This window comes from Macaca fascicularis, chromosome 5 (assembly GCF_037993035.2).
Source record: "Macaca fascicularis isolate 582-1 chromosome 5, T2T-MFA8v1.1".
NCBI classification, from domain to species: Eukaryota; Metazoa; Chordata; class Mammalia; order Primates; family Cercopithecidae; genus Macaca; species Macaca fascicularis.
Genome location: NC_088379.1, coordinates 103,886,928 through 103,914,341, shown reverse-complemented (window position 1 = coordinate 103,914,341; position 27,414 = coordinate 103,886,928). Strand labels below are relative to the sequence as shown.

The 27,414-nt window shown below is 35.1% G+C and overlaps 1 protein-coding gene across 29 annotated transcripts in view; it reads right to left on the bottom strand.

Annotated features, from left to right (window-relative positions):
* RAP1GDS1 (Rap1 GTPase-GDP dissociation stimulator 1) overlaps window positions 1-27,414 on the bottom strand; it is a 173,575-nt gene that overhangs the window by 119,973 nt on the left and 26,188 nt on the right. For 12 of the 29 annotated variants that reach the window (XM_074040181.1, XM_074040183.1, XM_074040191.1 and 9 more), the window contains exon 2: window positions 22,800-22,910. The exons of 5 other annotated variants lie outside the window; for them this stretch is intronic. Coding sequence is in view for 15 of the 24 variants with exons in the window: in XM_065545254.2 (XP_065401326.1) it covers window positions 22,800-22,910 (111 nt within the window). In the remaining 9 variants the exon portion in view is untranslated. The remainder of the gene's footprint in view (window positions 1-22,799; window positions 22,911-27,414) is intronic. 12 more of the 29 variants (XM_065545259.2, XM_074040182.1, XM_074040190.1 and 9 more) reach the window with 1 other exon arrangement.

Here is a 27,414-nt window from a genome sequence, read left to right as displayed (position 1 = left end):
CGACTCCTGTGGCTACTTAAGGTTCCATGATAGCTTAGAGAATAAAGACACTTAGTGTGGCTTGCTGAATCTTGCAGATATCAAAAACTCTTCCCACATGCAATATTTCACAATCATCTATCAGTTCAGCCTCGTCTTCAAAAACTGCATTTAGTTCCTATTCTTCACTATACTCCCATACTTCCTCCTCCTCCAACTCTATCACCTTAACATCTAATTACCCCATGACAGTAGAAGCCAGACTGGCAATATGACCTTAGCCCTGAATTTGGAGACGTCTGTGTTCTAAAAACATATAATGTTCTTTGTAGACTGTGGAGATACAGTAATACACAGCAGCCTAACATGAGTGCTGAAAGGTTTTCATATTGATCCTGGATTTACTAAATATCATGGCACTAGAGTAATTACTTAGATCTCCCTAATACCTAAGACAAATGCTGAAATTGTAAAAATCCTACAATTTGGCACGGGGAAAGGCCAAGGCAAGATGTTCTAAGGTAAGAGGGAATGCATGGTATCACAAGCTGGCCTTATTTAAATGATAAGGGTAAAAAAGTGTGATGGAGGCCCCTTAACAGTACCTAATTTAGGGGAACAAAGAGGGAAATAATAGTCAAACCAGAATTCACCCTCCCAAGCAGAGAGGAAAAGAAAAGATTATAATGACAAAACAGATCACAATCTCCCAAACCATATGGACAGAGCAAAGCAACTGGGAAAAGATTAACTGCACGACAGTCAATAAAAGACTTTCCCACCCTATAGCAGCATCCTTCCACTGGAATTTTCCCCTCAGACCTAGTTTTGAACACTTTTTACTGTACCCTTTGAATCTCTTAAAGCCAGACACTCACAAAACTCTAGGCCCTACCTTTCACTTTTAGCTAGATTAATTCTTCTCAGGAGACTTCCCTTGAAGTACTCTCATGAAAAACTTCTCAACTCTCTTTTTTTCACTTTCTACCCCAAGACCCAGGCTTGGAGCTGAAGTTGTATTTTCTTAGCTCAAAAATATCTGAGACATTTTGTCTTCTGGCTTCACTCAAAGACAGCTTCTCTCTTTTCAACCTCTACCATCTGGTAACATACTTTCCCCATTCTCATCATTAGCACCACAACAACCCTCCAGTACACTGGAGCTTACTTCCAGTTTGTCTCTCCCCTTCAACTCCTGCCATCGTCCTGAACAACTCTGAATCTACACAGAGTGGTTAATAACTTGGCCTCACACTCCCTGACTTTAATAACTTCCACTGCTCTTTAACAATCCATCACAATATCACACCCAAAGCCTATAATCATAGGTAGAACTACCCTATGATTGAAAGCTTTTATTTGGAAATCACTTTCTGATTAGTCTTCTCTTCTACCATGTCTTTTATACTTCTTAAACATTTTTTAAGCCTCATTGAAACCTATATTCTTTCAACTCCTCCTTCTTTCCCTATCAGCCCTCTTTCCATAATTCAAGTCATGCTTACCTACACTGAAAAAAAAAAAGACCAATGATTTCAACAACTCTAGTATTACTGCAGTACCCCAAACCCTATCTATTTATTTCACCTTGCTATTAAATTCTAGCACTGGATAAATCTAGCCATATACTTTGCCTGTTCCGTGATTTTAAAACAGTAAATTATGTTATTAAATATGTTAGCTGGTATCACTACAAATTCATGATTTATAATCTTAATTGGACCCTTCAACATTGTTCAGTTATCCTTTCACCCTTAGTCATTTTCCTTTCACATTTCCTAGGCCCTGGAACTCTAAACATTTATTATTCTCTATGTACGCCATATTCCTACACTCTAAACATTTATTACTCTCTCTATATGCCATATTCTCCATCACTGTCAACAGATCACCTTTCCTGGTAATTAGGTGTGCCAACATTTTGTTCCTTTCACACTGTCTCCACACTGATCTTTTTAAAACACAAATCTGATTTTTACTGGCTTTTCAAGTAAAAAATCATGTTTAGCATGACATAAAAGTCCTTTCATAATATGATCCCTTATGCCCTTTCCACTTTTCACCTCTTGACCTTCCTTTGCATGTACCTTTTTTCCTAGCCATACCAAGCTTTTCAGTTTCTTAATGGACTAGATTCTTTTCTCACCACTATGACTTTGTACATGCTCTCCCTTTGCTTAGGATGTTCTTCTTCCCATAATCCTCAGGCCCCCACATTTAGCTGGTTAAAATACATTGTGTTTTCAAAATTCAGCATTCCTTGGTTCTGCTTATCAAACTTACCCCCACTTCAATACTCGCACACAGCATTGTAATTGTTTCCAAGTTGTTAGAGCATATTTGGTAGTCAAAGACATGGAGAGAACGAGATCATCCAAGGAAAGTGTATTTTAACTGAGTCGCTACTATCTTGGGAATAAAAATAAAGAGGACACAAATCATATCCTCAGAGAGCTAACTGTCCAGTAAGAGACAGAGAGAGGTTAATAAATTATCACAATTCAATGTGATTGATACCACTATGGAGGCTATGTACAAGCTCTAATGATAAACAATCAAAGATGTATAAATATCACGAAGTTTCCAAATAAGATAACATTTGAGCTGAGTTATTAAGGACAATAAAGCATATTCTAAGCCAAAAAGAAAAATGCATTCTACAAGCAAGGAATATGTAAAAGCACTATCAGCTGAAACTACAGACACTAAATATCTAAAAGCAACATTCTCTACCATTGAGTAATTTTTTGGCCAACAGTTGAAGGCTACCAGTATTGAGAAGCTGTAAAAAGTAGATGACTGGTATTATCCAAGATTTGAAGAAAGGTAGAAGGAAAAGGACAACAATATACCTATAAAATGTCTTTACCCATCAGGATCCAGATAAAATGTCATCCCCTCTGTGACACTTTGAAAGACTCTTAAAAATGTGAGTTGAATCCATCTCTCTGTTTCTACAACACTTTGTAATTAGCTCCATTATATAATATATTATACTATATTAAAACTTATATATTACTTATCTATGTAGACCACTAAACTCTCCAGGGCAAGATTACCAACTAACGCATAGTGGTACACAATTAATGCTAGTTGAATAGAACTGCATCCCTCCTCTTACAGAGTTATAACAGAATAAATGAAAAAGGCATATACAAACAATGAATACACACTGACGTAAGTTCAATTGGAGGGATGTATAAACTGCTATGGGAATACTAAAGATGAAGCAAGTTACATGTATTGATGTTGTCATAGTTATAATTACTCCTAAGGGAAAGAGGATTGAGTTCACAAAGAGACTGTCTTATATTTTAAGATTCTCTCATCAAGCATCTTGATAAGATTCTCTCACCAAGTAACCCTGATTTCTTCTGAAGTTAAGAATAGAAGTTTTTCATATAATTACCAGTTACTAGCTCATGCAGAGACTAAACTTTTTACTTTGCATTAAGCTAATCAGGTCTTGGATTATAGTTTTTTCATAAGCAAATGTATGCAAAAATGTTCTTTAAGCTTTCAGAAATCATTGCAGAAAATTACCTTGCCTTTATATTATCCCTCCCACATGCACACATCAGAATGAAAATATAATCAATCCATAACTAAGTTACTATGAGCCAAATAAAAACATTCTGCTTGCTCCTTTAGTACAATGAAAAGATGTATAACCAACCATGGAAAAGAAAATTATAAGCATCTAAAATGAACTCACCTCATGGAACACTGTGTGCTAAAACCTAGACTATGATTCCTTATATCTCTTAAGAAACAAAACAACCACCCAATTTCTCTGCCTTTTGCAGCCTCCTTGTGAGGTTTACTTCAATGATTAAAAAGTAGGTCGTGATCATGAAAAATCTCAGTAAAATCAATTATAGATTCTTATTTTTTCTTGAGACAAGGTCTTGCTCTGTCCCTCAGGCTGGAGTGCAGTGGCACGATCATGGCTTACTATACCCTCAACCTCCTGGGCCCAAGTGATCCTCTCACCCCAGCCTCCCAAGTAGATGGGACCACAGGCACCTACCACCATGCCTGGCTAATGTTTTAAATTTTTTTGTAGCGATGAGGTCTCATTATGTTGCCCAGGCTGATCTTGAACTCCTGGGCTCAAAAGATCCTCCTGGCCTCAGCCTCCCAAAGTTCTGGGATTACAGGTGTGAGCTACCACAGCAGGCCCAACTGTAGCTTCTTGTGTGTAAAGTTCTAATGCTAAGGTATTCCTCACTAGCAGTTATCCCAACATATAACTATTGTACAATACAATCCATCTTGATACCCAGAAATCTATATGCCACTTCTGATGGTTAATTTTCTATCAATTAGCTGGGCTACAGTGCCCAGGCATTTGGCCAAACATTATTTTGGATGTCTCTGTGAAGGTGTTTTTGGATAAGATGAACATTTACATCAGTAGGTTTTCAGTAAAGCAGATTTGCCCTTTATGTAGGACACTGGGGCAGGCACTGCCCTATCAGTTGAAGAACTGAATAGAATAAACAATACACCTTGTCCAAAGAAGAGGAAATTCTGCTAACAGACAGTCTTCAGACTTGAACTACAGCATCAGCTCTTCCCGAGGTCTCCAACCTGACAACCCACATTGCAGATTTGGACTTGCAGCCCCCATATTTGCATGAGCCAATTTCTTAAATAAATCTCTCTCCCCACTGCCCATACTTATCTATCTCTACATATATATCTATACATCTATATATAGCTACACAAACATACACATACACACACGCACACACATATTCTATTAGTTCTATTTCTCTGAAGAACCCTAATATACCACTGCTCCTAGAAAAAGGATCATCTTAGCCCTTCCAACAAATATTTCCAAGTAAGAACACAAACATACCACACAAGTATTAGGAAAAAATAGTATCAACCTCTGCTCTACCATCTACTGTCTCCTTGTCATCATATGAGGGCCAAATGAGGAAATAAGGAATATGACAGTTATCGCCAAGTATAGAGGACTTATTAGGGAGAAAGCACGTTGTATGTTTATCCAGGAGCTAGAAATAGGACCAATGAGCAGCAATTGAAGGAAAGAAGATTAGGGATCAACATTAAAAAGTGTCTTCCAGTCTTAGGGCTATGAAAAAATGAAACAGATCCCCTCATAAAGAATGATGGAAGATTCCTTCTTCATAAAGGCTGAGTAACTATTTGGTAAGGATGAGACAAAATTATTAGCTGGAGACTGGGTTACTAAGGTGTTTATGAATTGTAAGATTAGACGATACTATCATTAAAATGCTTTCCCTGGCCCTGAGAATAGTAGCTAAACAGGTCTACAAGTATCATAGTAGAAGAAACCATAAGCCTTGTTCCCCAACTTTAGTAAAATCATCTATCTCCTCACTGCTTTCCATTATTTACTATCCTCTATCTTCTTCCTCCTGTCACTCTGACTTCTTGCTGCCTTATCTTACTCCTCATTCCAATTTCATCATCCCCTGCTTAAGTGTTTTTAAGAACATAAAAATGAAGCCAACTGCAGTGGCTCATGCCTACCATCCCTACAGTTTGGGAGGCTGAAGCAGAAGGACTGCTTGAGGTCAGAAGTTTGAGACCAGCCTGGATAACATAGTGAACCCCATGTCTACAAAAAGTAAAAATGAATTGCTGGACATGGTGAGGCATGCCTGCAATCCTAGCTATTCAGGAAGCTAAGGCAGAAGGACTGCTTGAGTGCAGGAGTTCAAGGCTGCAGCGAGCATGGATCCCAATACTGCACTCCAGCCTGGGTAACAAAGCAAAACCCTGTCTCAAAACATACACACGCGTGTGCACACACACATAAATATACATATATATTTCTTACCATATGTATCTATGACAAGAAAATAGGAAAAAGCAAATACTTTAAATGAAAGATCTCTCTAATTTCACACACAATGGGACTTTCATAGGTATGTAAGATTTTTCCTACAACGTTCTCCCCCTCCTTTGCTTAGAATGTAAGTAAATTCTGTTATCTTGGAAATGACAAACTAGGTCTTACTTTCCCATTTTACAAAGAGTTATTTTCTTTTCTCTTTATAAGAAATAACAACAACAAACACATACTTATTTTAAAAAATACTTATGGTCTTTGACAAAATTCTGCATTTTTTCTTCAGAGGCCTAGCAAAACGCTTACATTTATATTCCTCTAGACAGTATGACAGTATCTTATTTACAGATTAGACCAGATAACAGACTGTGTGAAAACTGGTATTGCCTTTGATTCATTCTAGGCAGCATTCTTTTCAACCCACTGAAAAGATACTGTCTACATTAAAACCTATGGTTTAAAGTGCCATCCATAAATTAGCATACTGGCATCCTCTAGAAAATTATTAGACATGCAAATTCCTGAGCCCCACCCCAAAACGACTGAATCAGAATCTCTGGGGATAGGGCCTAAGTATTTATAATTTAACAATCTTTCCAAATAATTTTATGCAGTCTAAAATTTGAGAAGCATTTGTCTGAGCCATTGCTGTCCAAGGGAAATATAATGTGAGTTGCATATATAACTTTATATTTTCTAGCAGCAATATTTAAAAAGGTAAAAAGAAACACATAAAATTAAGTTTTGATCAATATAAAAATTAAATCTTTTTTTTTTTAGCAATAAGTCTTTGAGATTATAGTTTATCTCAATTTCAACTTGCTGCCTTTGAAGTGCTCAATAACCACATGTGGCTTGGTGGCTAGTGGACTGTTTGGCATACATCTAGAACTTGTTATTCAAAGACTGGTACATGATCCAAAAACATCAGCATGCATGTTATCAGAGTAATTCAGAGTATAATACAATATAAGTTAGTTCATTCTACTTTACATACAGTACTTCTGGGGTCTTCTAAAACAATTTTTTAAAGAACCAATTCAATCAAAAATCAAAGATTTGAACTTTTAATAAGCTGAATTAAGTACTAGAGTCAGATCATTTCCTTTTGCCCTTCATTATTTTATGATTATTCCTTTTTGACATCACAATTTTTACTTTAAGGTCAGTAAATATGTAGTCCCATTAGATACTGAACGTACCTCACTGCTTCTCAGCCGTCTGGCTAAGATCAAGTATAGACACTGAACATTCCCCTATGATAGCACTTATTATGATAAATTATAACATAACATTTATCGATCTACTGATCGAAAGAAATAAGCTTCTGTCATTATTGGGAGATAGCACAATGTTTGGCACAATGTGTATTCATTGTTCGTATATGCCTTTTTCATTTATAAATAAATACTAAGTGTTGAATAAATGAATGAATGAGACCTGAAGATGGAGGGGTGTGTAGTCTAAATCTTACCTCATCAAAGCATGATATAACTGTATAAAATGCTCCCAATCTCTGATTAAATGAAGTATTTAACATTTATGTTAAACGTTAAACTAAGTATTTAATAGCAGTATGACACAGCACAACAGTATGAGCTCAATTCTGTTTGAATACTCACCAAATATTCTAATGAGCCGACCTACATTTAGTAAGTGAATTTCTTTCTTAAAAAGTTAACTCAAATAAGACTCTTAATTATATAACCCATTATATACATATGTATATACATATATTACCCTAGAAAATTATACCTCAACCCTACCTTACTAAAAACATGAAATATTCACATTTCTTCAGTTATTAGAGATTTAAGAGAGAATAAAATGACCATGAACCACACAATTTAACATAATGGATAAATGACAGATTTGTGTGAATGTAAGATTCATTCAAAATTCTTTCCAATTCAATTACCTCTTTTCCCAGTTAAATGTGTTTCTCTTTTCCTCTAGGGCCAAAAAACAGTCTTTAAGGCCAAGTATTTAAAAAATTTTGTACTAATTTATTAAAAATTTCTATTCATATATTATTAAATCTTGAAATACCAAAATTCACTTGGCATCATGCACTCAATATGTGAATCTGTGTAAAACTACATTTTTTTAAGTAACTAAAATCATAAGCAATTAAGTTCACATTTTCAGGGTTGAATATAAACTAACAAATAAATGAATACTTAGTAATTTAAAGGCATATAGATATACTTTAAAGGCTGATATAACATGACCTTGTAAGTGTAAACAATTTTCTGGTGGCAAAAGCAATGCCTTATTGAATGTAGCTTTAAACACTTTTGAAGCTACACATTACTAGATTAAGAAATATCCTATGTTTGTCAGACGTTTTAATAGTCATTTTTTCTAAGATATACACATTCATATTATAAATTCCAATCATTCTTTACATATTAATTCTCATTAGATAAATATTTGTCCCTGAATACACAAAGGAGGATATAAATTATACTGAACTTCACTAGTATACTAAATGACCTTGATTCAAAGATTATAAAACTTTGTTGTATTTTCCTTCTTATAAAAAAGTTCCCTTATTATTAACGCTCTCAACAAATAATTTTTATATAAACAAGCTTTACAGCAATAAAATGGTAGAGACTTACTACTTTCAACACTTATTAATTTGGCAAAAAATTTGTGGTTTAAAATCTTTGTTTTTTAAGAAATTGTGCTTTAATTATTTTCCTTTCTCTTCTTTCTGAGACAGGGTCTTGTTCTGTCACCTGGGCTAGAGTACAGTGGCACAATCACGGCTCACTGCAGCCTCACACTTCTATGCTTGAGCATCAGCTTTCCACATAGCTGGGAATAGAGCCACATACCACCATGCCTGGAACATATATATATACACATATACACACACACATAGTGTGTGTGTGTATATATACATACATATATACATATGTATATGTGTGTGTATATATGTATATGTATGTGTGTACATATATACACACATACACACACACATAGTGTATGTTAATAAGTATTGAAATTATTAATTTATAAGTGTTGAAAGTAGTAAGTCTCTACCATTTTATTGCTGTAAAGCTTGTTTATAAAAAAATTATTTGTTGAGAGCATTAATAATAAGGGAACTTTTTTATAAGAAGGAAAATACAACAAAGTTTTATAATCTTTGAATCAAGGTCATTTAGTATACTAGTGAAGTTCAGTATAATTTATATCCTCCTTTGTGTATTCAGGGACAAATATTTATCTAATGAGAATTAGTATGTAAAGAATGACTGGAATTTATAATATGAATGTATATATCTTAGAAAAAATGACTATTAAAACGTCTGACAAACATAGGATATTTCTTAATCTAGTAATGTATAGCTTCAAAAGTGTGCGTGTAAAAATGAATTTTAACATATAGTACAAATAAATTATAATAACAAGAATACATATATTTTACAAAGACTCTTCCATTAGAAAAAAATGATTCACTAAATTTTATTATTTCCAAAAAATGTCTCATTATAGATTCCAAGGTATACTTAATGATGAAACTTTAATCTTCTCTGTTTTACAATGCCAAATGGGTACTTTTCAGAAAATCTGAAAAGAAAGAGGTAAAAATGAAAGCATTTAGATGTTCTAGAGTGAATACAACCCACTTGGACTTTCAAGTACTACTGAAGTAAAAAGTAGCATGATACTACCCTTGCCTTTAATTTCAAATTCAAACATCTACAATCACAGTAAAGATAATGAAAACACATTTATCTAATCTATTTATTACTTTAAGCTATTTTCTTTTGTATCAAACTAGCTTTCTGTTGAGAATACCTAATTCTTATTCAGATACAAATATTAATTCATTTCCAATTCATTATATCAATTAATATGCCAATTTACATGTCTTATATTCTTGAACACATTCACAACATACTGGGTGCTGTGGTTTAAAAGTTGTGTACCACCCAAAAGTCATATATTAAAACTTAATCCCCAATATGACAGTAGTATGAGGTGAGGCCTTTATAATGGATTAATGCCATTATAAAAGAGGCCTCAGAGAGCTGCCTCGCTCTCTCACTCTCCTTCCCTTCCACCTTCTGTCATGTGAGAATGCAGTAACAAGGTGCCATCAATGAGGTATGGCATGTCACCAGACTCTGAACCTACCAGCACCTTGATCTTGGACTTCTCAGCCTCCAGAACAGGGAGAAATATAAATCTCTACTATCTGTAATTTAGCCAGTGTGTGGTACTGTTATAACAGCACAAATGGACTGACACATTGTCAGTCTTATACTGCTTATACGATTAGAGAAGCCAGTTAACTTCAATCAAGTATATGTCCATAGACTACTCACACAGCTGGCTATAGGTGCAGTGACATGGAACCCTGATGAAAAATAATGTTAGAAAGACACAGCAGAACAAATTCATCTCTTCTTCCCCAGGTATAATTTAAAGTGAAGTCCTTAGTGATAGTAAATCAGTACTGGTACTATAAATACTGAGACTGTATTTATAAATACAGTCTTTATTTATAAATACTGTATTTATAAAATACAAATCTTCTTCAGTATGTATTTGGCATACAGCATCATTTCAAATCACATTTCTCTCTTACACATTTTCTCTGTGTTAGGAACATAAAAAGTTTTTCAAATGTAGCAAACTTAAGAAGCAAAAATGGTAACATTCATTAGCTAATGTTAGCAAACCCAGATCTTCTGCCAAGGCTTCAATCACCAACCACAAATACCAATGGAGATTTATATCCTTCTGGCAACTGCACATCATGAGAGTCCTTTTTTGCCTTTTATAAAGTATGGTGCTTCAGAGCATATCAGAAGGCAAACAGCACCCAGTATCACTGTTATATATCTTGTTTGTGTTACTAATCTCATGGTTTGTGAGAGATTGATTTTAAGATGGTCTTTCTCACTCTCCCAGATTCAAGTTTTTCCGTGCTCCCTTTTCTATAAACTCTTAGGTAAGAATATATTTGGATATACACTGTTCTCTCCTTTCTGCTTTAGATTAAGTACATAGAACATATTTTAGACCCTATATACTGCCTTCTCCTTAGAATGGAACCCTAGAATAATGAACCTAAGGTTCCTTTAAAAATGTTGTCTACCAAACTACAAACAACTGCTCAAGGAAATCAGAGAGGACATAAACAAATGGAAAAACACTGCATGCTCACGGACAGGAAGAATCAATTATCATGAAAATGGCCACACTGCCCAAAGTAATTTATAAATTCAATGCTATTCCCATTAAACTACCATTGACATTCTTCACAGAATTAGAAAAAACTACTTTAAAATTCATATGGAACCAAAAAAGAGTCTGTATAGCCAAGACAATCCTGAGCTAAAGAACAAAGATAGAGGCATCACGCTACCCAACTTCAAACTACACTACAAGGCTAGAGTAACCAAAACAGCATGGTACTAGTACAGAAACAGACACACAGACCAGTAAAACAGAATAGAGATCTCAGAAATAAGACCACACATCTAGAACCATCTGCTCTTTGACAAGGATTCCCTATTTAATAAATCATGCTGGGAAAACTGGCTAGCTATATGCAAAAAACTGAACCTGGACCCCTTCCTTACACCCTATACAAAAATTAACTCAAGATGGATTAAAAACTTAAATGTAAAACCCCAAACTATGAGAACCCCAGAAGAAAATCTAGGCAACACCATTCAGAACACAGACAAGGGGAAAGATTTCATAATAAAAACATCAAAAGCAATTTCAACAAAAGCAAAAATTGACAAATGGGATCTAATTAAACTAAAGAGCTTTTGTACAGCAAAAGAAACTACCATCAGAGTGAACCAACAACCTACAAAATGGGAAAACATTTTCACAATCTATCCATCTGACAAAGGTCTAAATCCAGAATTTACAAGGAACTACAAACAAATCTACAAGAAAAAAGAACCTCATTTAAAAGTGGGCAAAGGACGTGAACATATTTCTCAAAAGAAGACACGCGGCCAATGAACAGGAAAAAAAGCTCAACGTCACTGATCATTAGAGAAATGCAAATCAAAACCACAATGAGATACCATCTCACGCCAGTCAGAGTGGTGATTACTAAAAAGTCAAGAAACAATAGATGCTGGCAAGGCTGCGGAGAAACAGGAACACTTTTACACTGTTGGTGGGAATGTGAATTAGTTCAACTGTTATGGAAGACAGTGTGCGGATTCCTCAAAGATCTGGAACCAGAAATACCATTTGACCCAGCAATCCCATTACTGGGTATATACCCAAAGGAATATAAGTCATTCTATTATAAAGATACATGCACGTGTATGTTCACTGCAGCACTATTCACAATAGAAAGACATGGAACCAAATGCCCATCAATGACAGACTGGAAATGTGGTAGATATACACCATGGAATACTATGCAGCCATAAAAAGGAATGAGATCATGTCCTTTGTAGGGACATGGATGGAGCTGGAAGCCATTATCCTCAGCAAACTATCACAGGAACAGCAGTCCAAACACTGCATGTTCTCACTTATAAGTGGGAGTTGAACAAAGAAAACACATGGACACAGGCAGGGGAACACCACACACTGGGGTCTATAGAGGGGGTTATGGGGAGGGAGAACATCAGGATAAACAGCTAACGCACGTGGGGCTTAATACCTAGGTGATGGATTGATAGGTGCAGCAAACTACCATGGCACACATTTACCTATATAACAAACCTGCATGCCCTGCGCATGTATTCCAGAACTTAAAATAATTTTTTAAAAAAGTTCTCTTCCTCTACTGAATACCCCAATTATATTATATATTATATTAAATTAATTTACTTATTATTTTCTTCTAACCTGCATTTTCCATCATATCACAGTGACTGGCCCAAGTCTTAAAAGCACTTTGATCAGCTAGTACCCACAATCCAAGAAATGCTGGCCTATAAAGCTTCAGGAGAAACAAAGCATTTGTAAATATTTCACAAAATTTTTAAAATAAGATTTAATATGTAATCAATATTTCTAAAACTATTACTGAGTATTTTACATTTTTAAATTTGTACTAAGTCTTTGAAATCTGCTATGTTTTTTAAATGTACAGCACATCTCAATTTAGACTAGCTTCATTTCAAATGCTCAACAGCCATGTTGAAGAGTGACTACTGTATTAAACAGTACAAGTTTAAGAAGATTCTTCTGTAAGGATAAGAGTACAGTATTCCCTGGATTCTTTTACCTTTAACAGGATTCTTCTACAGCTTTGATTTTTAAGGGGCAGCTTGGTTCAATATAAAATTCTTATTCCTTCAGTTACCTGAAAATACTGCCCCACTATTGAATTCTGTATTGCTCTGTGGAAGTCTGATGCCAATCTGACTTTCTTTCCTTTTTTTTTTTGGAGACTGAGTCTCACTCTACTGCCCAGGCTGGAGTGCAGTCACACAATCTCTGCTCACTGCAACTTCCGTCTCCTGGGCTCAAGCAATTCTCATGCCTCAGCCTCCCACGTAGCTAGGATTACAGGCATGCATGACCACACTCAGCTAATTTTTGTATTTTTGGTAGAGATGAGGTTTTGCCATATTGGCCAGGCTGGCCTCGAACTCCTGTCCTCAAGTGATCTGCCTACCTTGGCCTCCCAAAGTGCTGGGATTACAGGTGTGGGTCACCATGCCTGGCCTTTCTTTCCTTTGTAAATAATATTTTTGCATGGAGGCCTTAAGGATTTTTTCCTCTGTATTTGTTTTTATCTTTAAAGTCTAAAGGTTTTCCTACACTATGTCTTTCAGTTGACTGTTTCAGATCAATGTTCACAAGTATATGGTGGGCCCTCTCAATAAACAGATTCTGGTCTTCTTTTACTTTCAGAAAGCTTATACTTCTAAATACTATCTCTGTTTCACAATTTTGTTTTCCTTCTTATGAATTCCAATTGCATGTATGTTGGATCTTTTTGACTGTCTTCTGTATTATCTTTTCTCTGATCCTTTGTCTTCTCATTTGCCTGTTTGCATCTCTTTCCTCAATGCCTCTTATTAAATTTTCAATCACCTCTACTCTTCCTTGGGTACCCTGAAATTTAGTCTTAATTTTTAAAACGATTTTGTCATTTTCTTCAATTTCTTCTGGTCAACTCTAATTTTACATCTTCCTGGTGTTTACTTTGGTTCTAAGTTTCTGAATTTATAACTTGAAGGTTTCTTCTGTTCATATCTGCAAAGGCTTATTTAAGAATATTTAACATGGGTCATAGTGTTCTGTTAATGATAACTGCCTCACAGATGGCTTAGACTGAAAAATTTTAATAGCTAAAATGTTTTGATTCTTATTTTCTGCTTTCTTTTTTGTAGCACCTATGTATGTACCTTATCTGAAATTTCCTATTCAGTGTATAATTTTTTATTTTCCTTGACTAGTAATAAAAATTGAATGCAGTAAAGCCAACAATTTGGGATAAATACCCAGGATTTTTAGTTCAAATGCTCCCTCTTCTGAACTGAGGCCAAAGTGGGGTGATTAGTATGTCTTCTGATTTTGTGGTTTCCTTATTTCTACAGAACACTTCATTTCTCCCTCTTGCTTCTTTCTTTTCATCACCAAGTATATAAAGGTGAACAACTCCATCCCCAAAGTGGTGCTTTCTTGACTTGTCACCTGGAGTCCCATGTACTTTTGAGTAGCCAATGTTAGAATCTAATCTAAGACCAGATCACACTATTTTCCTACTAGGGTAGGAATTTTTTCTTTTAAAGGTAATTTTCATTGTGTGCTATTACCCTTGGGCTCCTGGTTCCCCATTTCCCTCTCCTCTTGTCCTTGTGGTCTCCGCAGTCGTAACTCTTTCTGCAGTGGTCTCTGAAGCCGAGTAGGCTAAATTTGGATATTTATTTATCTCCGTAATAATCTGAAGTCCGTCTCCTAGTTATGCTGAAGACACAGAATATTGTTAGTTGGTTTTATCTCTTCGTGGATCTCTGTGGACTTTTAGAGAATGCATGGAAAGATACAGATTTAGGAGGCCATCACCATCCTATGGCAATCCAGGAGTCTCAACTCATCAGGAATTGTCAATGTCTTTTTAGTTGACACTTTAGTTGAGAATCCCCTATATTCTTCAAATGCTATCTTTATTTGGTAAAAACTGAATCTTCAGTAGTTCATAAGGAGCACCAGTGCTAAGTCCTCAGGGACAATGAACACAATCACTAAAAGAGGCATATAATATGAAAAAAAGTAAAGGAGGTAAAAAAAAAAAAAAAAACCCAATGAATTCCGTTCACAAAAGAAATACATCACTTCTGTGGAACATTTGATAACTCTAGATAAAAAGGTAAAAATCTATTCAAGATACTACTATGAAAGAATAAAATAATAATTTTTCATCTCTACTAAAACAGCAGGAGTATGTTCAGAGATTGCAAACACTGAAAAAAAAAAAAAAACAGTTGATAATAAGAAGTCTCTTACTTAGGAAGTAACTTTGCTACCTGAAAGTAAGTCTGTTCAAAAATAGTAAATGCATAAAGCTGACTAAAGTAAATGACAACAAAAGTTTTTACTGCTGGAGAAGACTCATGGAGTAATCTAGATTAACACCTTATGTACGTACATAAAGGCATACCTCAGAGATATTGTGAGTTTGGTTCCAAATCACTTCAATAAAGTGAATATCCCTATAAAGCAAATCACACCATTTTTTTTTTGGTTCCCAGTAGATATAAATGTTATGTTTACAGGCTGGGCATGGTGGCTCATGCCTGTAATCCCAGCACTTTGGGAGGCTGAGGCAGGTGAGTCACCTGAGGTCAGGAGTTTAAGACCAGCCTGGCCAACATGGGGAAGCCCCATCTCTACTGAAAATACAAAAAAATTAGCCAGGTGTGGTGGTGGGTATCTGTAATCCCAGCTACTCAGGAGGCAGAGGCAGGAGAATCATTTGAACGTGGGAGGAGGAGGTTGCAGTGAGCCAAGATCATGCCACTGCACTCCAGCCTGGGTGACATAGCAAGACTCTGTCTCAAAAAAAAAAAAAAAAAAAAAGTTATGTTTACACTGTACTGTAGTCTACTAAGTGTGCAAGAGCATTATGTCTAAAGAAACAGTGTACACAGCTTGCTTTAAAAATATTTTATTGCTAAAAAATGCTAGCAATCATCTGAGCCTTCAGTAAGTCGTATCTTTTTGCTGCTGGAGGGTCTTTCCTCAATGTTGAAGGTTGCTGACTAACCACCACCTAATCAGGGTGCTGGTTGCTGAAGGTTAGGGTGGCTATGTCAACTTCTTAAAATAAGACCAAGTTTATCATCCTGATTGACTCTTCCTTTCACAAAAGATACCTGTAGCATGCAATGCTGTTTGATAGCATTTCACCTATAGAACTTCTTTAAAGCCTGAAGTCAGTTCTTTCAAACCCTGTCAATGTTTTATCACCTAAGTTTATGTAATATTCTAAATTCTTCCTATCATTTCAATGTTCACAGCATCTTCACCAGGAGTAGATTCCATCTCAAAAAACCACTTTCAAGGCCGGGCACGGAGGCTCACGCCTGTAATCCCAGCACTTTGGGAGGCAGAGGCGGGTTGATCACAAGGTCAGAAGTTTCGAGACCAACCTGGCCAATATGGTGAAACCCCATGTCTACTAAAAATACAAAAATTAGCCAGGCATGGTGGCCTGCGCCTTTAGTCCCAGCTGCTCAGGAGGCTGAAGCAAAAGAATCGCTTGAACCCGGGAAGCGGAGGTTGCACTGAGCTGAGATTGTGTCACTGCATTCCAGCCTGGGCGACAGAGCGAGACTCCGTCTCAAAACAAAACAAAACAAAACAAAAAAACAAAAAACAAACAAAAACAAAAACAAAACAAAAAACCACTTTCTTTTCTCATCTATAAGAAGTGACTCCTCATCTGCTCAAGTTTTATTGTGAGATTATAGCAATTCGGTCACATCTTGAAGTGCCACTTCTAATTCTAGTTTTCCTGCTGTTTCCACCACATCTGCAATTACTTCATCCACTGGTTTTGAACTACTCAAAGTCATCCATAAGAGAGGGAATTAACTTGTTCCAAACACCTGTTAATGTTGATATTTTCATGCTACTATAAAGACGCATGCACACGTATGTTTACTGCAGCACTGTTCACAACAGCAAAGACTTAGAACCAACCCAAATGTCCATCAATGATAGACTGGATTAAGAAAATGTGGCACATACACACTATGGAATACTATGCAATCATAAAAAAGGATGAGTTTATCTCCTTTGCAGGGATATGAATGAAGCTGGAAACCATCACTCTGAGCAAACTATCACAAGGACAGAAAACCAAACACTGCATGTTCTCACTCACAGGTGGGAATTGAACAATGAGATCACTTGGACACAGGGTGGGGAACATCACAAACGGGGGCCTGTTGTGGGATGGGTTGCTGGCAGGGGGACAGCATTAGGAGAAATACCTAATGTAAATGACAAGTTAATGGGTGCAGCACACCAACATGGCACATGTATACCTATGTAACAAACCTGCACGTTGTGCACATGTACTCTAGAACTTAAAGTATAATAATAATAAAAAAAAAGTTGATATTTTGACCTCCTCCCATGAATCACGAATATTCTTAATGGCATCTAGAATGGTGAATCCTTCCCAGAATGTTTTCAATTTAGTTTGCCCAAATGCACCAGAGAAACCACTATCTATGGCAGCTACAGCCTTATGAAATGTATAATAAGACTTGGAAATTATTCCTTCATCCATGGATGTTGTGTTAACGGGCACAAAAATAAGATTTATCTCCATGTACATCTCTGTCAGAGCTCCTGGGTGACCAGGTGCATTGTCAATGAGCTGTAATATTTTGAAAGGGATCTTTTTTCCTGAGCAGTATGTCTCAACAGTGGGCTTAAAACATTCAGTAAACCATGATGTAAATAGATGTGCTGTCATCCAGGCTTTGTTGTTCCATCTTCAGAGAACAGCAGAGAAATTTAACATCATTCTTAAGGGCCCTAGGATTTTCAGAATGGTAAACGAATGCTGGCTTCAACTTAAAATCACTAGCTGCATTAGCCCCTAACAAGAGAGTCAGCCTGTCCTTTCAAGCCAGGCATTGACCTCTCCACCCTAGTTATAAAAGTCCTAGGTGGCATCTCTTCCAATATGAAGCTGTTTCATCTATACCGAAAATCTGTTGTTTAGCATAGCCTCCTTCATCAATGATCTTAGTTAGATCTTGTGGGTAACTTGCTTCAGCCTCTCCATCAGCAGCTGCTGCTTCATCTTTCACTTTTAGTGTTGTGAAGATGACTTCTTTCCTTAAACCTCATGAACCAACCTCTGCTAGCATCTAACTTTTCTTATGCAGTTTCCTCACCTCTCAGTCTTCTCAGAACTGAAGACAATCAGAGCCCTGCTCTGGATTAGGACATGGCTTAAGGGAATGTTGTGGCTAGTATGACCTTCTAACCAGATCACTCAAACTTTCTTCCTATCAGCAATAAGGCTGCTTTGATTTCTTATCATTTATGTATTCAGTGGAGTAGCACTTTTAATTTCTTTCAAGAACTTTTCCTTTGCATTCACAACTTGGCTAACTGGCTCAAGAAGCCTAGCTTTTGGCCTGTCTTTGTTTTCAACATGCCTTTCTCAATAAGCTTAATCATTTCTAGCTTGTGATATAAAGTGAGAGAGATGTGACTCTTTCTTTCACTGGAACACTTACAGGCCACTGTAGAATTATTAATTGGCCTAAATTAAACATTGTGTCTCATGGAATAGGGAGGCCTGAGGAGAGGAATAGAGATGGGGAGTAGGGGATACGGCATAGCTAGTTGGTGGGGCAGTCAGACAGACACAACATTTATCAATTAAGTTTACCATCATATATGGGCATGGTTAACGGCACCCCAAAACAATCATGATATAACATCAAAGATCACTGATCACAGATTACCAAAGTAGATATAATAATAATGTCTGAAACATTGCAATAATTACCATAATGTGACACAGAGACACAAAGTAAGCACATGCTGTTGGAAAAATGGCACCGAAAGACTTGTTCAACTCAGAGTTGCCATAAACCTTCAATTTGTAAAAAACACAGTATTTCTGAAGCTCAATAAAGTAAAGCACAATAAAATGAAGTGTGCCTATAATTATGTATGCTTAGGATTGTAGCCTAGAAGGGAGCCAAAAATCAATACAACAAATGAAATAAAGAATAAGGGCTAGCAAATTACCTTAGGGCTAGAAAATAAACCAAGAATTCAACATGTGAGTGAATATTATGATAGAAGGTTAGAGATGTGGAACTAGACATTAAATGCTTTTCTTCTTTGAAGACAAGTAAACACACAGTATCTCACAGAGTTGTTCTATAAAAAATAAACAATTACATGACTCTCACATGAAATGGGAATTGCCATCAAGCAAGAAACTACGTTAAAGACAAAAAAAAAAAAAGAGAGAGAGAACGAGGCAGGAGAAGACAGCTTACTTCTTCAGGAAGAGAATTTAAAGCTGTATGGCGTCACTTTATGGTCCCCCTGGCAACACAAAATGGTCCTCATCCACAAAATGGAATAAAGTGAATAGAATTTGTATTACAAATAGGTTAATTTTTTCTTGCCTTTGGGACTTTAATTTAATAGTTTCTCTTGCAAGATGATTTAGATGCCACATTTTCCAAAGACAATTCCTGTCTTAATGTTTAGGTATGAAAACAGGTGTCTATTCTTTTACATTTCCAAATAAGCATAAAATAGAGTAACCATACTACAATCAAATAAGCATTTACTGAGAATCTTCTAACTATAATCTGAATCAAAAGAGACCAAAATAAACAGAAGCTGATTTATTGGCTGGTAGCCTTCACACATTTACCAAAAACATTTTAAAACTGAGATCTGATGTATTTATATGAGTGAATGAATGACTTTATATTAATTTAGATCAGAGATTTACACAAAATGCTTGCTTAAACAAAATGTTTTCATAAAATCTAGTAAGTATTCAAAACTTCTTGTCTCTTAAGATAGACACATATACTATAAATGTTACAGAGAGAAATACTGCCAATGGTAAAAAAAGAAAACCACTCTAAAGCCATACATCAAAGTAAAAATTCTAATTTCAGATTACAGTCATTTGTAATATGCAATTCAAATACACTAAATTCACACAGTGTAAAACTTTCAAAAGCATTATTTTGTTCCTTTCAGAGATAACCTTTCCAATAACAGGGTAGTAGATTATAAAATAAAATTTTGTTTATATTTCCATTACACACATTACCATCTTATATTTGTACAGAATGGAGAAATCTTTCTTTCCTGATCAGGTGCAATTGTGGTGGAAACAGTGTTATTTTTAGTTAAAACACCTGACACTTTTAAGGAAGAAATACGAAACTAGAAGCTCTTGTGTTTTTTTTTTTTTGTTGTTGTTGTTTAAAAAAGCAAGTACAGATTCTTCTAAGTTAAATGTTTTATAATTTTACTTTTAGGAGGACAGAAGTAGCAATGGCTCAATCACCTTATTCAAGGAAGAACTGTAGAAAATTAACATCTCACTAATATATTTTACTTTTTCTTGTTAAAAAGCTATATGCTAACTTTATAAAGTATGCCAATAAATGCCTATAAAATACATGAATCACTTTATAGTTCAAGAAAAGAGGCTTATCTGCTTTAATAAAAATTTGGAACTGTTTTAAAGAAAAAACAAAAATTTAAAACACAATGTTAAAACCTAGCTTTTTGGAATGATTTCACGTTACATGAACTCAGCAAAAAGCTTCACTTTACTCAGATTACAATTTTTTATTTTGTAAATCAAGAGTTCAGATCCAAACTCCGACTTCTTCCAGAGCAAGGCAAATAAGCTTATTAATCTGTTACTTCATCCTTTAAATGGTGATAATAATACCTACCTCATGGGACTATAGGAAAGATTAGATAGTGACTATAATCCCCAGCCCAGTGCTAAACATACAGTAAGTGATCCAATGACAGGTGTAACTCCTAAATCAAAGACTGAACATCTGCATGAACTCCTTCTTCCAAAGTCCAATTCTTTTTTGTCAGTAGTCTTAGGCATGAGGACATTTATAAATTTTGTTTCAGATTGTTAACAAGACATTCCTTTTGTTCCCTTTCTGGGATGTCATTAAATTGGTGAGAGTTTATTGTTTTAATCCCTTGTGGTTACGTGGCCTTAACATTTTGTGATACACAATTTCAAGACCATTTTCAACAAAAGGTACAGTGAATAAGCCCGCAATGGGCTTATTCTAATCTAAGCTAATTTAATCTAATAATTATGAATTTCTCAGTGTTTCTTAAATCTGTTCTTTTAAAATTATGAACTTTTTACTCCCTTTTTTCTTCATTTCCCTTCAACTTCATCCTGTCTTCTAGTTTCTCTAGGAGACAAATGGGCAACCTCTAAAGATGATCAAGAATATGACCCTTCATGTCCTTCAGTACCTAAAGCAAACAGTCTATTTAAAAGTTTACTGTCTAACAGAGAAAAAAAAAAGTCGTTGAAAACAGACGAAGGTTATAATAAAAACCTGCTCAAAAAAATATACCTGAGATACTCAATTTACTTAGGCTAATTACGTTACTATGTAAAGCTGCCTATTACAGGCACATGTGAAAAAAAAATTAGGTCATCGTGCGGTTCTTTCCAGTTTTTAGACCAGTGCTATCCATAAGAATTTTCTGTGATCATGGGAATATTTTATATCTGTGATTCCCAAGAGGGTGGTTATCTGCCAAATACAGCTACTGAGAAGTAAGACTAAGGAACTTACTTTTAAATTTTATTTACTTGTATTAAATTTAAATAGCCACATGTGTCTACTAAAATGGATAGCAGTCTTAGACATTCTGCTTTCCTGTCCTTTTTCTTTACCATTTTGAGCCTTACCCAGATGCTCTTATTGAACTCCTTGTTTCAAATCCCTTCCTGTTATCTCTAAGATTAAACAGCATGACAGTTATAACCTCAAAATAATTACTGAAAAATAATTTTAAAAGCTAGCTCTTAAATGTGCTTTTTTGATGAAAAGTACTGCAATTATTTTAGATTTTTCTAATCAAGATTTACTAAAAAATAAAAAACACATGCATCAACAAGTGTTGAAACCTTACAATTAAAACCTTAACAATATGTACTTTCCCCTTGATTCTTTGTCAGCTACATCATTAGTTTCAGGATAGGATAAGAGCATAATTAAAAACAAGTACAGAACAAACCACAGCACAACCAAGTAGAATTAACATAACAAATGAAAATCACTCTATACTGATCTATTAATGGTGATAACACAGAAATTAGTGCATAGAAATAGGATAAATAAAATGCAATATAATGTGTTAGTCAATGAAGAATTGTACAGTTTCTATCTCTAGCATTATTTATCACATCAAAGATGAAATCTTACCCCAATTTCAAAAGATTTTTGATGACTACTAATGGCTCCTTCCAAATTTATCTATGCATACATATTATTTTAAGGTACAATTATTTTAAAATATAAGATCCAAAAAAAATGTTAAGTGTTTTAAGCTCCCCCTCTGTTTCTCCTCTCTATCCCTCCCCACTCTCCCAACATATAAGATAGTCTATTTTTAAAGCACAGACGTAGGTGTTAAGAAAAACAACTATGATGCTTGACTGTTAGAAATGAAACAATGGCCTCTCTCTGGGACTGGTATTAATGTCATCACTACCCATCAATTCCTCCTTTCTTTGCCTATCAACTTGGCTTTGAGGATCTTGTGGGGGCGTGGAGGGTAAGTAGGAGGGTAGAACACGTAAAACAATCTCAGTATTCAGGGGTATGATTCAAAAGAATTCAAGTTATATGAATACAAAGTTATGTGCTTAACTACATACCAGTTTCTGAATGACTACTGATTTGATTTTCCTCTTTGGAATTTGAGTAAACATAATGAAACTTACTATTTTGAGCCAGGGCTTGAAGCAGACAATCCAAACATCCTTCTAAACTATCCTCAGTCCTGTCAACAGCTGTTATCTTCAGCTTCTTCAAGGTATCACTGAGACTATCTGCTTAAAGAAAAAAAAAAAGAAAAATCAGAAACTCACCAACCTTATGACCACCATATGTCACACGATAAAAGGATAAACAGGTACCACTAAACTGGAGAGCTTCCTATAATAGCAAATTAACCTCCACATACATTCCAAAATGGCATTAGACTGTACTATCAAAAAAAAATTTTAAATACACTTTGTTCACTTAACTCAGATATGAAATATTCATTCTGTTAGGTGTAAGATACCAGGAATATTCCAAAGATTATCAATGAACATCTTTTTTCCATATTCTTACAACTTACTGAGCTTGTTCAGGAAAGCATCTATAGCTTAGAAAAATTAAATGTTCACAAAAAAATTATATAGTTTTGCAAACATTTTATTTCATTGTTCACTTCCTCTGTTGTACATTAAAGACACAAAAAAGTTTAGAAAAATTTCAAAATAATATGAATAATATGAAAAATTCCAAATAATACAAACTGTGATAACTACAAAACTTACACTGTCATTTAAAAAACACTTTACATCAAAGTACTGTTTTAAGCCCTAACATGCATATTTTGGATTATAAAGCTATGTTTTCTTCCTAAATTATATGTAAATTCCTCTAGATCACAGATTCTCAAAACCTCTTTACACTATTAAAAGTTATTGAGAATCCCAAAGAGCTTTTGTTTATATTATTGCTAGAGACATTTAACATATTAAAAAATCAAAACTGAAACTTCTTTCAATTTATTTAGTAACTTACTGTAACAATTATAAACCTATTGCATATCAACATAACTAGCATTTTAATGAAAAAAGTATTATTTCCTAACAAAAAAATTTAGCAAGAAGAATGGCATTGTTTTTGTTTTGTTTTTATTATACTTTAAGTTCTGGCTTACATGTGCAGAACATGCAGTTTTGTTACATAGGTATACATGTGCCATGGTGGTTTGCCGCACCCACCCACCTGTCACTTACATAAGGCATTGTTTTACATTTTTAGAAATTTCATCCAGGCCCGGTGGCTCATGCCTGTAATCCCATCACTTTGGGAGGCCAAGGTAGAAGGATCACTTGAGGCCAGGAGTTTGATACCAGCCTGGGCAACAAAGTGAGTCTTCGTCTCTAAGAAAAATTAAAAAAAAAAAAATTAACTGCATATGGTGGCACGTGCCTGTATTCCCCGCTACTCAGAAGGCTGCAGTGGGAGGATCACTTAAACCTATGGAGTTTGAGTCTACAGTGAGCTAGGATTGCTCCACTGGACTCTAGCCTGGGCGGCAGAGCAAGACCCTATCTCTTAAAAAAAAAAAAAAAAAGGAAAAAAAAAAAAAGAAATCTCCATAATGTGGTTTAACAGAAGATAACTGGACTCTTGTATCTACTTCTGTATTCAATCTTGGTTAATGTGCTGTTTTGGTTTGAATAAATGAAGAAAATTTAGTCTCAATATGTACGTAGTCGGAAAACAGGTGAGTATTTTTAACAGCCTTTTCAGATAATTGCAGATATTCATTGATACACTAAAACTGGACACCTGGCAGTTCCTTAAAGGTTAGTTGTCCTGCTAAGCTGAAACAATATGAAAGTTTCCATTCTCCAGAAGAGGAAAGATTTATCTGATTTATCTGATTAAGGCTGAGAAGGACTACTGGACGTGTATGGCTCAACCCCTTCTGCATTCCTGTTCTTTCAGAAGGAACAAGAACTTTCTGTTCTAAACCTGTGGCTGTCCAGGTGTACCAGTGACAAAATGAGTAAATATGGTAATTCAGCAGTAAATTGTAAGTAATCCCATTATGAGTCTACAAATAGAGGCCTTAACTCTAGACTGTATCAATTTCAAAGCAGATATTTTAAATTGTAGCAGACGACTCATCTGCTTATATCTCCAGTGGTTCTAAACTTGGGTGAGAAACAGAGGATATTATTTTTGTACTCCTTCAAACCACGAGAGTAAATTTCAGTAGCAAATCCTTAGCATCCAAATTACTTTTTGTGTAATTCCAGACACCTGTATTTTATATTTCCTTAAAAACATTGAAATTGTTCTAATGAAAATTTGTCAGCCTCTGGCTGGTAATGAGGCAGTAAGCAGAGATAGAAATGGAGAAGTATTAACAAATAAAATTTTTTCTTAAAACAATTTCTTTCCTATATATCAACATATGGTCTAGCTTGTCTTGTGAAATATGCGACATCTTCAAAGGGTTAAAGCAAAGTTGACGTGGTCATTAATTCTGAGTCTCCCACTTCTTACCCACTCAACCACTCCTTAAAACCTGATCTAACCAAGTCCTCTAAAAGCCTATCAAAATTACTCTGTCAAAGGTCTTAAATGATACCTTGACAAAGCCAATGAATTTTTCTCAATCCTCTTATTTGATATCTCTGTAGCAACAGACTGTTTTTCCATTTCTGAAACACCTCTTAACTTAGAAACATCAGTCTCAACACTTGTTTTTGGTCTTCTTCAATAGATCTTCCTTCTCTATCTGCCCCTTTGAAATTAGTGTGACCCCAGTTGTGCACACGGCCTCTTCTCTTCCTGAATAACATATGTATGCCCTTCATAATATTAGGACGGTATGCTCTTTCCTTCTGTCCTTCCTTCTTTTATCCAGCTGGACAGACCACTTGCTTTATCTTCCTATCAATATAAAGAACTGCCACATTTTAGGCCTTGTTACATTTGCATAAAACCTGATGCAACTTCTGGTAACCATGAACAGCTAACTATCATTCCTTACATTTCTCAAAAGTACCTGTTAAAGACAGACAGCTATACTTTCCCACTAAAACCTTCAAACTTTGCCAAGCCTTTTTATTCTTTTATCTTAGGCACCAGAGGCTCTTTATACTCCAATCTCTCTCTTCTATAAACCAGAAACAAATTATTTACTGGTCTGTAATTACTTGCTGCAACGGAATAGTTTTCATAAGACCTAAATTTTTAGCTATCACTTCCTCTCTTTTCTTAACATCAATCTAAGAAAAACTAATGAGGAAAGTGAGGCTGTTTTAATATTTAAATAATTTGACTATAAAAGTACTTAAGATCATCACCATCATCAAAGAATATACTTGACTGCGAAGAAAGGATTTTCCCAAAGAACCAATCTCAAGACAGTGTCATCTTAAACTAGGAAGTCGTGAAATTCTTTATGTTATTTGTGGTGGCATTTTTCAGTTTATCTTCCTCACAATATTATTCAGAAATTGTAGCTTTATTTTCAAGGTTATTGGATCTAAAACATTGTACTTTTAAATGTTAATGAATTCTATCACTTTACTATATACTAGTAAGTAGATACATGGGTATATAGATAGATACATGTTTGTTATCTTTGGACAATTATACCATTGTTGATGATAAAACCGACAGGAGACAAGTACATAAGAACTGCTAACTGAGCTTATAAAAGTTCAAGACATTTTTACCTCACTTCAAATGTCCCTCAATTTTTTTCTGTATTTATAATTTTCACATAACTATCTAGTAACAAAGCTTTACTTTAAAAGCATCATTATCCACATCAAATCTAAAAAACAAAATTATTTCTGTGCTAATGTGGTTTTCAAGTACCTAGAATACAGCCAATGCGTGAATGGAAGAATTTCAAGTTTATCTCAAAATGAATGGCATTAAGTCAATTTGGGGCACCTGGCTTAGCAGCTGGAAATAATAGCCATCTCTCTTGAATATTATGTTTTACTTATCTAAAGGGCTTAGTATCTGACAGAATGAAGATACTTTTAAAAGCCTGTCTAACGAAGTAGGAATAATAGTTTCTGTTAGCATGTCAAGGGGAAAGATCTGTGTTTAAAAATTATAATATTTTCAGTTTTACTATATTGTATTTCAGTTTCCTACTTTTCTTTTCTTTTTTTTTTCCCTGTTTACCAGAGCTGGTCCTAAACCAATCAGAAACTTTTACAACTCACATTATGTCCTCATCTCCCATTACTTTCTTACACAACATCATGTATGTCAGTCCCACTACATTACTGGCTTTTTCCCAAGCACACCTCCATTTTTACAATTGTGAGAATTAAATTCTTTTCTAAAATTCCTTTCTGTGCATTTTCCACATATAGCATGGCTACTTACTTGACAAAGTCAAATACTATGCCAAGTCTTACATGAAGCTTTCTGTATTCCTGCAGTCAGAGGAACCTTCCTTTTCTAGGCTCCCATATTTTGTTTATACCTTGATAAACATGAAATTTTCTATTTTTATATAGATTCTTTAATGTTAAATTTATTCCAACATATTTTAGAATTTTGTCATTGCTGAGAATAAGTTGTCCCATTTTCATGGGTAGGTGACATATCTACAGTAAAAAAAGGGCTACCTTGTCTAATTATCACATATTCAGTCACCATTCAAATTATCTTATTTCTTAGCAAGCTAAAAAAGTTTAAGTACAAAAATTATGCCTCTTGATCTTGGAACATATCCCCTGTGGGTAAAGGGAGACTACTGTATTATAATCTAATTCTCCAGTTATTCCCCATTTT